Genomic DNA, 13,244 nt, shown 5'->3' with positions numbered 1-13,244 from the left:
TTTTATGTGTTTTTATGTTTCTGAGTATTAATCAAATAGAATCACATTTTTCGTGTAAGAATATGGCATAGAATCATCATACTGATTAATATTAGCGCCAATAATTTACTTTAGGGTGAGTATTTACCACGGAATGGTGCTACCAAAGCGGGGAGCGGGAACCGAGTGTGTATGACTACGTTTCCCATGAAACACCGCGCAAACCAAGGGGGCGTGGTGCATGTTTCTTGCCTTTTTTTCTTTTTCAGTGTGTGTGTGCGTGTGCGTCCACGGCTGAAGGCTGTCTCTGTTGAGTGGACGGTGACGCCGCTGCTTGTTGGTCTCGGCTGGAGGGGAACTTGACGGCGGCCCCGGGTGTGGCTTCAAAATCTGACAAATCTCCGAGAAAGAATGCCCGGAAGGACATTTGGACACATTTTGTGAAAGATCGTGAAGTAGGTGTGGAGTCGCTTTGACTAACCACATTCTCTCTTTTTCGACAGCTTTTACTTTTTCTTTTATTTTCTTTTCCCCATCTAGCGTCGTTTCCGTCACTTTATCATGCGTTGAAGGGATTTGTGCAACGTAAACCACCAGAAAGTTGTTGGACTTGCCAAGAGGCTCTCATGCCACTTGTGTGACCGCAAGTCGCTTGTTTTCTCGGCACAAATCAAGTTTTTTGGAAGAGTTCACTCCTGACTCAACCCCCCCCCCCCAAAAAACGGGAAGTCGCTTTACTTCACTTTTTCATTTTTTTTTGTCTTTCCAAGGGCTTGGAACCTTGTATTTTTTCCCAGGTGATTTTTAGCACTAAAGCAGCAGTCCTGAAGCGAGCACTGGGAAACATGGGCTGCACCGTGAGCCAGGAGGATAAAGCCGCGGCCGAGCGGTCCAAAATGATTGACAAGAACCTGCGAGAAGATGGCGAGAAGGCGGCCAGAGAAGTGAAACTGCTGCTGCTCGGTGAGTAGACCAAATTAGGGCCTCCCATTTTGAAACAGAACCCTAATTGGACACCGATTGCCAGATTTACAACCGTCATTCCTGTCCTTAAACGCCTCACCATTGATGGCAGTGCTTTTTGTGTTGGTAATCAGATGGCGACGGAGTGCCACCTTCACACTTGTGCTTTATGAGCTGCAATTGACATTTGACCCTCCATTGGTGGCCTTTGTGTGGTTGGGGAAGTGCTCTTACATGTCCATCTCTGGACGTGATGGAAAGTAGGACTCCATTGCAATGGGAGAGTTTCCCGATACAGTCGTCCCTCCTTTATAGCAATTAGCGTTTATTCCGCCAAATAAATTCCTTAATAAATGTAATATTTTCACATTCATTGCATATACACTTGTTTGTGACTTTATGAATTGGGGTTTTAACATTATTGTACCCCTTTAGACATGAAATAACACCTCCATAGCCACTTTTTTTTATCGTGTCATTAATTGTTTTCAACACATTGCACAACTCTTTCGACCGCTAGCTTGCAAGCTAACCAGTTAGCCTCGAATTTATTTCCTCTAAACTTAAGAAGCCATGTTGTTTTGGACTTTCTAAACATGTTTTCAAACATTATTAGATGCCTGTAGACATGAAATAAAACCGCTATAGCCACTTTTATAGCATATCATTCATTGTTTTCTACACATTGCACAACTCTTACAACCGCTAGCTTGTAAGCTAACCAGTTAGCCTCAAATTTATTTCCTCTAAACTTAAGAAGCCATGTTGTTTTGGACTTTCTAAACACATTTTCAAACATTATTAGAGGCCTGTAGACATGAAATAACACCCCCATAGCCACTTTTATATCATATTCATTGTTTTCAACACATTGCACAACTCTTACGGCCGCTAGCTTGCAAGCTAACCAGTTAGCCTCGAATTTATTTCCTCTAAACTTAAGAAACCATGTTGTTTTGGACTTTCTAAACATGTTTTCAAACATTATTAGAGGCCTGTAGACATGAAATAACACCCCCATAGCCACTTTTATATCATATCATTCATTGTTTTCAACACATTGCACAACTCTTACAGCCGCTAGCTTGCAAGCTAACCAGTTAGCCTCGAATTTATTTCCTCTAAACTTAGGAAGCCATGTTGTTTTAGACTTTCTAAACATGTTTTCAAACATTAGTAGAGGCCCGTAGACATGAAATAACACCCCCATAGCCACTTTTATATCATATCATTCATTGTTTTCTACACATTGCACAACTCTTACAACCGCTAGCTTGCAAGCTAACCAGTTAGCCTCAAATTTATTTCCTCTAAACTTAAGAAGCCATGTTGTTTTAGACTTTTTAAACATGTTTTCAAACATTATTAGAGGCCCGTAGACATGAAATAAAACCGCTATAGCCACTTTTATAGCATATCATTCATTGTTTTCAACACATTGCACAACTCTTACGACCGCTAGCTTGCAAGCTAACCAGTTAGCCTCGAATTTATTTCCTCTAAACTTAAGAAGCCATGTTGTTTTGGACTTTCTAAACACGTTTTCAAACATTATTAGAGGCCTGTAGACATGAAATAACACCCCCATAGCCACTTTTATATCATATCATTCATTGTTTTCAGCACATTGCACAACTCTTACAGCCGCTAGCTTGCAAGCTAACCAGTTAGCCTCGAATTTATTTCCTCTAAACTTAAGAAACCATGTTGTTTTGGACTTTCTAAACATGTTTTCAAACATTATTAGAGGCCTGTAGACATGAAATAACACCCCTATAGCCACTTTTATAGCATATCATTGTTTATTGTAGCTCGCAAGCTAACCAAATTTAGTTTCCCTAAATTTAAGAAGCCAAAAAACGTCCCGCTTTCACATGGAATAGGAGAAGCTATTTTAGACTTCAAATTATATTTGTAAACATTATTAGAGACCTCTAGACATGAAATAACACCCCTATAGTCACTCTTGTATCATATTCTTCATTGTTTACAAGACATTGCACAACTATTATGCTGCAGGGACTCGAGACGGTCGTTAGCTAGCTAACGAGTTAACCTCAAATTTATGTCATTATAACTTAAGAATCGCACAACTTACCACTTCCACATGGAACATGTGAACTTGTTTATGACTCACTGAATGCGGCTTTTAACATCAGTAGAGCCCTGCAGACATGAAATAACACCCCTATAGTCACGTTTACACTCCTATTATTCATTGTTTACAGTATATTTCACAACTCTTAAGCTGCAGGGACTTGAGACAGCCTCTGGCTAGCGAGCAAGCTAGAAAGCTAAGCAGTAGCCTCAAATTTATAACCTTGTAACAAAATGTACCACTTCCACTCAGAATGGGAGAACATGTTTATGACTTTGTGAATATGTTTTTTAACATCATTAGAGCCCCGTAGACGTGAAATAACACCCCCTTATTATTCGTTGTTTACAAGACATTGCTCAACTCTTATGCTACAAGGGACACGATACAGCCGCTAGCTAGCTAGCGCTACATATCATGTGTATTTACATGCGTTTTGACGTGACAAAGTTCTTTAATCTCTCACTTTTTGTTCCACTTGTGATGTTTCCTTTTGAAAGGAAAAGCACCTTGCTCGTGGATGATGCCGCCTTTGACTCACCCCGAGCTAGATGAGTCTGCCCCGTGTGTATGGGCAAGCCAGAAAACAAGCCAGGCTTTGCTACACGTCTTGAAATCATACTCTGCTAACTATCAGCTTCAGGCAGCATTTTCTGCAGGGAATATTCAAAGCTAAAATGGACGCACTTCCAACAGGCCATACTGCACCATGGGGCGTTGGAATAAAAGCTCCCTGGTTTGGGGCCAGAATGGGTGCCTCCCGGCAGGCGGGTCAGACAGGACAAGGTCTGCTTGATAATGAGTGTGGGCTGTTGTTTGGACAGAGGGCGAACAGCTCTGACGCTTCCCAGAACCGGCTCCGGAACGCCAGTCAAAACAAGTCAAAACGTGACGAGCGGCTTTGCTTTTCAGCTTTTTTTTTGTTGCTCATTTGCATGACGCCACGCTGCGCTCCGTCGTGTTCGGTCATCCTGATATGTCTCGTTAGCGCTCCCCCCACCGCTTCAAAGTTAATGCCTCGTGTCGCCTTGAATCTCACGCTCTCTACTTCAAGGGTTCATGACGTAACAACCGTGGGACATTCTGCTCATCGACACCCGAACACAACATTTCCTTGGATTGTATCCAATCCAGGAATTATGAGGATGGTGAAGTTATTGTGTCCGTTTCAAGCGTCAGGGGCACGTGCAGCTGGACTACCCAGCATACCTTGTGGGTCAGTGGCAGTTAAAGCTGTTGTGCTGTTTATTCTTTTGTGATTGTACAGCCAGTAACGTTGTTGTTGTTGTTACGTTGGATGATTGCGAAGTACGGAAGTATTGATACTTCCGATACCAGCTCTAAAATTGATCCCCGACTCCATAAACTGTATGGATACTTTTCATACTTTTCATGTCATTTTGAGTTATTTTGTCTGTTGAAATGTTGACCGATCGTTAACGGAGCCATGTGTGAATTGTGAATAAAGTTTTCAATCTCATAGTAGTTCTTGATTATTAATCATTTATTTTAATGATTTTATTATTTATGATTTTATTGCTTATTAGTTAAATTAACATATTAATAAGTCATTTAAATTGAGAATTTATATAAATGACTTTAAAAAATAAATAACTTAAATTAATAATGTATTTAAATCAATAATTTATTTAATATTTAAATTAAATAACAATTTAGCTTAAATTAATTATCACATTAATAATGTATTTAAATCAAACATTTATCTAACTTAATATAAATAAATAACTTAAATTGTTAAATTAAAATTTATTTTAAAAATGTGGTTACATTATTTAATATTTTAATTAAATAACTATATAGCCTAAAATAATTATCATATTAATAATCTATTTAAATCAAGAATTTATGAGGACAAAAAGTTGAAATGTAGACTTTTTTTTTGTCAAAATATCATGAAAAACAAAAAAAACAAATAAGCTGAGGTTGCAGAAAAAGTTTTAATGTTATGGGAATAAAGTACAAATATTATGGGAGTGAAGTCATGATAATGAGAAGCAAATTTGCTGAAGTTGGAAAATTAAAAAAATGCCCAATTTATAAAATTAGGTTGGGGCAAAAGTTATATTCATTCATTCATTTATTAATTTTCTACCGCTTATCCTCACAAGGGTCACGGAGGTGCTGGAGCCTATCCCAGCTGTCTTGGAGCGAGAGGCGGGGTACACCCTGGACTGGTGGCCAGCCAATCACAGGGCACATATAGACAAACAACCATTCACACTCACATTCATACCTATGGACAATTTGGAGTGGCTAATTAACCTAGCATGTTTTTGGAATGTGGGAGGAAACCAGAGTATAAAGGGGGCATATAAGTTGAAATATTAAAGAAGACATTTTTTCAGTTGTAATTTTGGCAATACATTCCTAACAATACAAAGAAAATGTATGAAAATATTGAAAATGTAAATAGAAATATTTGAAAAAAAACCCAAAGTAGAAATATTAAAGGAAAATTTTCAAGTCGTTTTCAAGTTTTCTCTAAATATTTTGACTTTGTTCTTGTAAGAATTATTGTCGATTGTTTCTTTCTTAAATTGTATTTTTAGAATGCGCCGCTGGCCAACAATAGAACATCTGTGGGCCTGAAACGGCCCACGGGCCGCAGTGTGGACACCCACTGAAACAAATGAGTACCTCAAGGCTCCATTGTCATGGTAACATGTTAGCATGTGTGTTGACACTCCCTGTTGCCGCCGCCGCCGCCTCCTGGAGTTGTGCTTTTAGCCACGACCGTTCACCAGAGTGTTGATCACAGCTTCACTAATGTGATTAGTCATCTTCTCGGCCAGGAGGAACTACGTCTTCCTAGAATGGATTTGGGGGGTGGTGACACCGATCAGGCTAGTTAAGTCACGCCCCCCAGGTCAGAAGGCTAATTATTCGGCATTTCATATCAGCCATTACTAAGCAGCACTGGGAGGGATTACACAGGAGCTCTGGAAGACGTTCACCTTCCAAACATGATCTTGGACTGGCGCTTCCAGGACGGATGTGGACTTGGGGTGAACTCGTGTAGCAGCGAGTGTGCTTAGAAGTGTGACATCCCTCCGAGGTGTGACATCACACCCCGGGGTACTTCTCTCGGACACCTTTTAGCGTCCGGTGAAGCTGCTGAAAGAAGTCTCACTTCTTCCTTTTCCGTGGCCACGCCGTCGTTATCGTCGTCACCTGACGAGATGCTGATGTGGGACTTTACAAAAACGTCGGATGCTCATTTTCTTCATCAACACAAATCCATCCAGTGACTCGTTTCTCAACTGGGGATGGATTGTTGTTGGATTTGGATCGTTTCACCTCAATTGGTGACAAAAATATAAATCACTTCAATAAATGTTAGAGCAATAATTAAAGCTCTCTTGAGATAACATAACAACCCTATAGTCACCTTTACACTCCTATTATCCAATATAGTAGACATAATAACAGAAAATAAGACAAATAAAACCTGTTTATAATGTTCTCTATACACAAACACTAGAGCTCTCTAGAAATAACATAACAACCCTATAGTCACCTTCACACTCCTATTATCCAATATAGTAGACATAATAACATAAAGACATAGAAAACCTGTTTAAAACGTTCTCCATACACATAAACATTAGAGCTCTCTTGGGATAACATAACAACCCTATAGTCACCTTTACACTCCAGTCTAATTTGCATAAACTGACCATGATGCATGTGCATGTATTGTATTTCTGGAGCTATAAGGGCTACTGCATTGGGCAGTAGGAGTGTCAAGGTGACTATAGGGTTGTCATTTCATCTCTAGAGGGCTCTAATAATGTTAATGTGTATAGAGAACATTTTAAACAGGTTTTATTTGTCTTATTTTCTGTTATTATGTCTACTATATTGGATAATAGGAGTGTGAAGGTGACTATAGGGTTGTTATGTTATCTAAGAGAGCTCTAATGTTTATGTGTATAGAGAACATTGTAAACAGGTCTTCTATGTCTTATTTTCTGTTATTATGTCTACTATAGTGGATAATAGGAGTGTAAAGGTGACTCTAGGGTTGTTATGTTATATAAGAGAGCTCTAATGTTTATGTGTATAGAGAACATTGTAAACAGGTTTTCTATGTCTTATTTTTTGTTATTATGTCTACTATATTGGATAATAGGAGTGTAAGGGTGACTATAGGGTTGTTATATTATCTCTAGAGAGCTCTAATTATTGCTCTAACACTTATTGAAGTGATTCATATTTTTATTTACTTTAATTTCAACTTTTATGTAAGTCGGTTTATTTTTATTTCACATTTTTAGCACTTATTGAAGTCATTTTAATAAAATATTTTATTTGAAGTAATATTCATTTAATTATTACAATTTTATATTCATTTTTACTTGAATAATGTTTTACACTTTTATTTAAATAATGTATTTTAAATGATTTTTTACACATAATTTTTAAGTTGTAAATATTTTTGACACTTTTGTTTTATTTATGCCTTCATCAAATGTATTTATTTGTTCCGAAACATGGATCCATGTCATTCCGTGTGCATTTAAGAGGAATTTATGAAGGGATTTTGTCAGGAAAGTGAGGAAGAGCATAACTACATGCATACAAATAATGCATTCATTCCAATTCAATAAAGTTGCATTCAATGACATTCACCCACCCAGAATTGGCCCGCGAGCCACCAGTCGGGAGCCCCCGTCCGAAAGCCAGTCGGTTCCGATGTTGACACTGAATGTCATGGCGTGCCGGTTGTAAACAAAGGAAAGCAATCCTACTCTCATGATTACACCGAGCCACCACAAAGGCCAGCGGAGAAAGTCATTAGTTAATGTAACGGGGGGGCCGTTGGAGACATTCAGGCTTAACCCCCGCCCCCATTAACAGGTGACGTGCCTCGCTGCTACTTCCTTTAAATGTCACTTCATCTCCTCCCACTCCGCAGCAAAGCGCTTACGTCTCACTTCTGTGGATTTTCTCACGAGCTCTTTGGCTCGCTGTCATCCTGTTCCCGTTTGGCATACACCAAACGTTCCCTGGCAAGCACGCCGCGCTCAAACTGTGAAGCCCGTTTTTTTTTTTTTTGTCTTTTTTGCATAATGCACTGTACACATCAATGTTGATTCTCCACAAACACGTCAGTGCAGAGATTTGACAGGCAGCGCCGCTATGCAAATATGTTGGCCTGCATCTCGTCTGTGGGCACCGTAACAAAGAGACACAAATACAGACATGCTAAAAGTGTGCAGTGATCCTTCCTTTATGGCGGCTCTTTGGTTCCGGACAAGACCGTGATGAGGGACTTTCCATAAGTAGGATTCAGTATCATATTTTGGGAGTTATTATTTATTAGAGCCCTCAAGACTTGACATAACACCCCTATAGTCATCCAATATAGTAGATATAACAGAGACGTTAGCAGTGCCTTGTTTTTTTAACTTCCGGCATATTTTTACTCAATTTTGTCTACAAAATGAAAGTAAATAAAACTACCACAGTTCCCTAGGGTGCCATCTTTCAAAGTGTTGCGACGTAGTTAAGTATGCATGCTGTGAACTTCTCTGCCAAATTGCCGGGGGGCCGTGTTTTCTGGTGGGTGGTCCCGGTGAGAAGCTGTGATCTGGGCCGCTATTTCACGTATTAGCTTCCTTCGTCACAAACAAACAGTTGCAGCTAAACAACACGGATAGTGGTACTCAAACTGGTTACAGCCCTTTTTATTACAAATGTTGATCCGAAATCGGTGGAGAAGCGCTAAGAAAGGGCTTAAGAAACTTGACTTACTGCCGGGTGGCAACGGGTGTGGCTCGTCACGCTACCAGGAAGACGGAAAAGGAATGTGTCAATGCGCTTAAGGAAATAGGTCCAATAGGTTCTCAAATGGCTCGTTTGTTGTTAAAGGTTGCCGACCCCTGGGGTAGCATCTAGCGAGGTGGTGGAGGGGGGCGGGTCACATCAGGCCTGCCAAGCGTAGCTGGCAACTAAATTAATTGGCGACTTCAAATTGTCCATAGGTATGAATGTGAGTGTGAATGGTTGTTTGTCTATATGTGCCCTGTGATTGGCTGGCCACCAGTACCCCGCCTCTCGCCCATCCCGAAGACAGCTGGCTCCAGAAAATGAATGAATGAATGAAGCTGAGCTACCCAGCATGCCTTGCGGGCATTCGGAAGTAACCGTCTTAAGTGTTATGTTTAGCGCTTAATTGTTGATTAATTGTTGGGATTTTGTTTTTCGTTGCACCGTGAACAAGTATGTTGTTCTGCTTGACGCCACCTATATATAGACAGAAATATGCCCACCCCTGGTTTAGTGTGTGGTGCATGTATGACTGAACACTGACACCTAGTGGCCAATGTAGAATACGGCATTACATTCACTGTTAGAATGTGTCTTCTGCCTTGTGTTTCTATTTTAGCTCATTTTTATGCTTCATTTCGGCCAGGAATGAGTAGAATTTGCTTAAATATTCACGTTTTATTGCTAATAGGCCAGTGGAGCAAACACAGCTCCAAGTTGCATGCACTAACCAAAGATCTTACTTTTTTTTTGGTCAGTGAAGGGAGCACCAGCCCGTCCATTCAAAGAAACCATTCTGCCAAGTTGTGATGCATGGAGGTGGATAAAAAAAAAAGTCGGGATGAGGGTGAGGGGGGGGCAACACATTTTGCAGTCATCACCTGCTTTTCAGACGTTGGCTTGGTGACACGTGACCCCACCCCCACCCCCACCCCCCCCACGCCAAGCTTGATGGCTACAAAAGCTGACACATTCTTCGACTCATCGACTCTTGAGTTCCGCGGTTTATTAAAGTGAGCGGTTGCCAGACGCAATAAGAGCAGTCTGCTTTCGGAGGAGGCATTTCGCTTGGTAAAATAAGCCACGCCCACTTGCCAACGAGGACGCTTTATGAGTCTCCCCAGAAATGTCATTCCAGCCACTTTGAGGCACATTTTCAGCCATTTCCGCCGTGGCCAAGTGGCCCAAAGCTGATCAAATAAGCCCATGCCTCGTGTTTTCAACCTTGTTTACTCAACAAACGGTGCCACAGTGCTGCACAATTAGTTGAATGACGCACAGGATAGCAGACGAGCGAGTGTGAATGTGCCAGGCTTGGATATCCTGCAATTACAGAGCAAGAGCCCTGAAGATAAAGGCTGCTCCTGCACAATATGAAGTATTAGTGCGAGTCCACAGGGAGCCTCTTCTCATTCACCTCATTCACGTATTTATTCCAGCTCTTCTGCTTGGATTCGTGCCCCTTCCATGCTGTTGGCGGTCACCGGGAGCTGAGGTCTTACGACTCTTGAGTCGCATTCGCCGTGCCTGTGCCCTTTTACCTCTGAAAATAAACGTAAGAAGAGGAAGCGGACACTTTAGCGTGCAAGCTTGCAGACAGGCCGTGTACAGAGACAGGAACTGTCGCAAGATGGAGAAGCTGCTACGACACCCAGACACCCTCCGATATTGTTCCATGACGCTGCTTGACTTCCAAGTTGTTCCAATGCAGAGGCTATTTTCCCACAGGAAATCATGCAAAGTGACTCAAATTGCCGCCATCATAAAAAATCATATTGACATATTGGAACAATGTCTATGTAGTAGGGGTGCAGCCATACATGTATCTGGGTCCAACCGTAACCGTCTACATCCGTCCAACCATGCTGCACACCCCCTCCAGCAAGGGGCCACTGGGCAGATGCAAGGAAAAACTACACTATTAGTACCAACAAATTGGCTTTTTCTTTGTTTTTAATCATTTTCATAAAATAAATAAGAATTAATTTTCTTCTTAATTATTCCCTTATTATAAGTTTTCCTTTATTTGGGACTTTTGGGAAAACTTATTTGGTTTTGTATGTTTCTATGGTTATGTTTAGGACTATATATATAATATATGTCTTAACTGGACATAGTACATAGTGTAAGTGGTGGTTATGTTTCGGGCGTATATAAACTATGTCTTAAATCAGGGGTCTCAAACTTGCGGCCCACGGGCCAAATGCGGCCCGCGAGACGCTACTTTGAGGCCCCCACCTTGATACCAAAGTTTGATGTTGAAATGCTCCCAGACGGAACTGAGTACGATGCTAACTTGCTAATTGGGTCAAATTATTAAGTTTCATTAATGTTCATGTTAAAGGTTAAATAAGTGTTAATACTGTACATTTGAATCTGAAAAAAAAAATTCTCCACCAACTGTATGTGGTTTCTTACGTTTTTCTTATTTGATGTTTTATATTATTTTACTTATTTATTACTGATTGATTTATTGTCTTTATTCTTAATTAGTTTTTTTTTTATCTTTTTTTGTGTATAGAAAAATAAAAAATTAAGATGTTTTATCAGATATTTTGGTGTGGAAAACTGGAACCAAAGTACTGAAAAAGTGTAGCATATAGCAGAAGCAAAAGCATTGAAAGTTTTTTTATTGATTTTTTTTCCAGTTTTTAATAAATGCGTTTTAAAAAAAAAAAACTGATGCGGCCCGGCTTCACCCAAAACCTAGTTCCGGTGGCCCCCGGGTAAATTGAGCTTGAGACACCCGTCTTAAATGGACATAGTATGTAGTGTAGGTGGTATACTATATATATCAAGGTATTGGAATTATCCAAATAATCGTTGCAGCCCTGCTAATATCACACGTGTATCCTTGTAAAATTGTCTTTTTCTCTTAATATTTTGACTTTATTCTTGTGACAGTACTTTTTCCCCAACCTAATTTTTCAAAGAATTGCAACTTTATTCCTTTTTTCCCCTCATGTTAAGACTGAAATAATTATATTTTATGATATCATATAAACTAATGTAATATTTCAAACTTATGCTATATATGTTATTTTTCATCATAGTAGTATGACGTTATTCTTGTAAAATTATGACTTTTTCTCGCTGGATGACAAGCTTCTTCTCTTAATATTTACTTTATTCCTGCTGATTTTTTTTCATTTTTGCTTGCATTTTTTTTTTCATGGTAAATTCTATTTTTAGAATGTTTGGACTTTTGGAATGTTGGACACCTTGGACAAGTTGCAAATGACAAACATCGGTTTTCTGACATGAAAATCTCCTAGCCCAGAGGGAGGCTGATATCATCGCAGTGCCCAGAGTTATATTTTTCCCCCATTTTAAACCGGTATTGGTACATGTTTGTATCTTTCCCAGGTATACCTTTTGAGTGTTAAGTTGCTGCGTGATGGGGCTGTGATTTTTACATTGTTATACTTTTTGAGATTTATGATGACTTGACAAGGTGGTGAGCGCACTGATACCTCGTAGTTGAGTATGGAAATCATTAGTAGCTGCACAATATTAATTTCAGTAAACTACAAATGTAAAAAAGGCATGAAAAGTATTGACGCGTGAATACTGTGCGTTGTTGCGCCCTTGCTCCTTAAGTGTATTTACGTTAGCATGCGCTTGGTAACATTGATCTGTTTATGCAATTAATTGTGTTGCTTATATTGCACGGGGCAGCCAAAAGCTTTTCAATGTCAGCAACGCTTTGGAGTCGCTCTTTTAGAAGTCTCATGAGATTTGCTGACGTGATTCTTTTTCTTTTTCAGCACATTTTTGGATGAAGTCCAAATCATACAACTCGGTTTGCCACAAGAATTACGCCCGTACAACTAGTTTTTGTTTTAACTTTATTCCCTGGTGCAACAAAGCCATCCAACTTGTTTATCTGCGTCGGCAATCGGAGCCTCCAGCTCAGATGTTTCACAGGATTAGAATTAGCTTAAACATTTCAACATAATAGTTATGGGCTTGCTCAGTAATGCAAGCCCATATTGTTATTCCTTGTGATGTTTAGCTATTATTATATCTTAATCTTCCCGTTTTTTATAGACACATGGCATGATGTAGGAAGGTTATAGGACAACCGTGGCACTTTCTAAACTTGAGGCTCTCTTGCTAGGTGCTAGCATAATGACTGTTAGCATGTTAGCATTTGAGCTAATTTACTCATTTCTAAAGGCAAATAGACACATGGCATGATGTAGGAAGGTTATAGGACAACCGTGGCACTTTCTAAACTTGAGGCTTTCTTGCTAGGTGCTAGCATGATGACTGTTAGCATGTTAGCATTTGAGCTAATTTACTCATTTCTAAAGGCAAATAGACACATGGCATGATGTAGGAAGGTTATAGGACAACCGTGGCACTTTCTAAACTTGAGGCTCTCTTGCTAGGTGCTAGCATGATGACT

At 39.8% G+C, this 13,244-nt stretch overlaps 1 protein-coding gene across 3 annotated transcripts in view; it reads left to right on the top strand.

Moving 5' to 3' along the window:
• Positions 1 to 255: 255 nt before the first annotated feature.
• The window catches only part of LOC131106579 (guanine nucleotide-binding protein G(i) subunit alpha-2-like), a 61,608-nt gene continuing 48,619 nt past the window's right edge, over positions 256 to 13,244 (top strand). For 2 of the 3 annotated variants that reach the window (XM_078798335.1, XM_058055780.2), the window contains exon 1: positions 256 to 942. In XM_078798335.1, coding sequence (XP_078654461.1) covers positions 825 to 942 — 118 coding nt within the window. In that variant the 5' untranslated portion in view covers positions 256 to 824. The remainder of the gene's footprint in view (positions 943 to 13,244) is intronic. The other variant, XM_058055781.2, reaches the window with a different exon arrangement.

The sequence above is a fragment of the Doryrhamphus excisus genome, linkage group LG18 (assembly GCF_037039965.1).
Source record: "Doryrhamphus excisus strain RoL-2023G ecotype Guam linkage group LG18, RoL_Dexc_Guam_v1.1, whole genome shotgun sequence".
In the NCBI taxonomy this organism is placed as follows: domain Eukaryota; kingdom Metazoa; phylum Chordata; class Actinopteri; order Syngnathiformes; family Syngnathidae; genus Doryrhamphus; species Doryrhamphus excisus.
The sequence above is the reverse complement of the archived record's forward strand: the minus strand, read 5'-3'. Positions and strand labels throughout refer to the sequence as shown.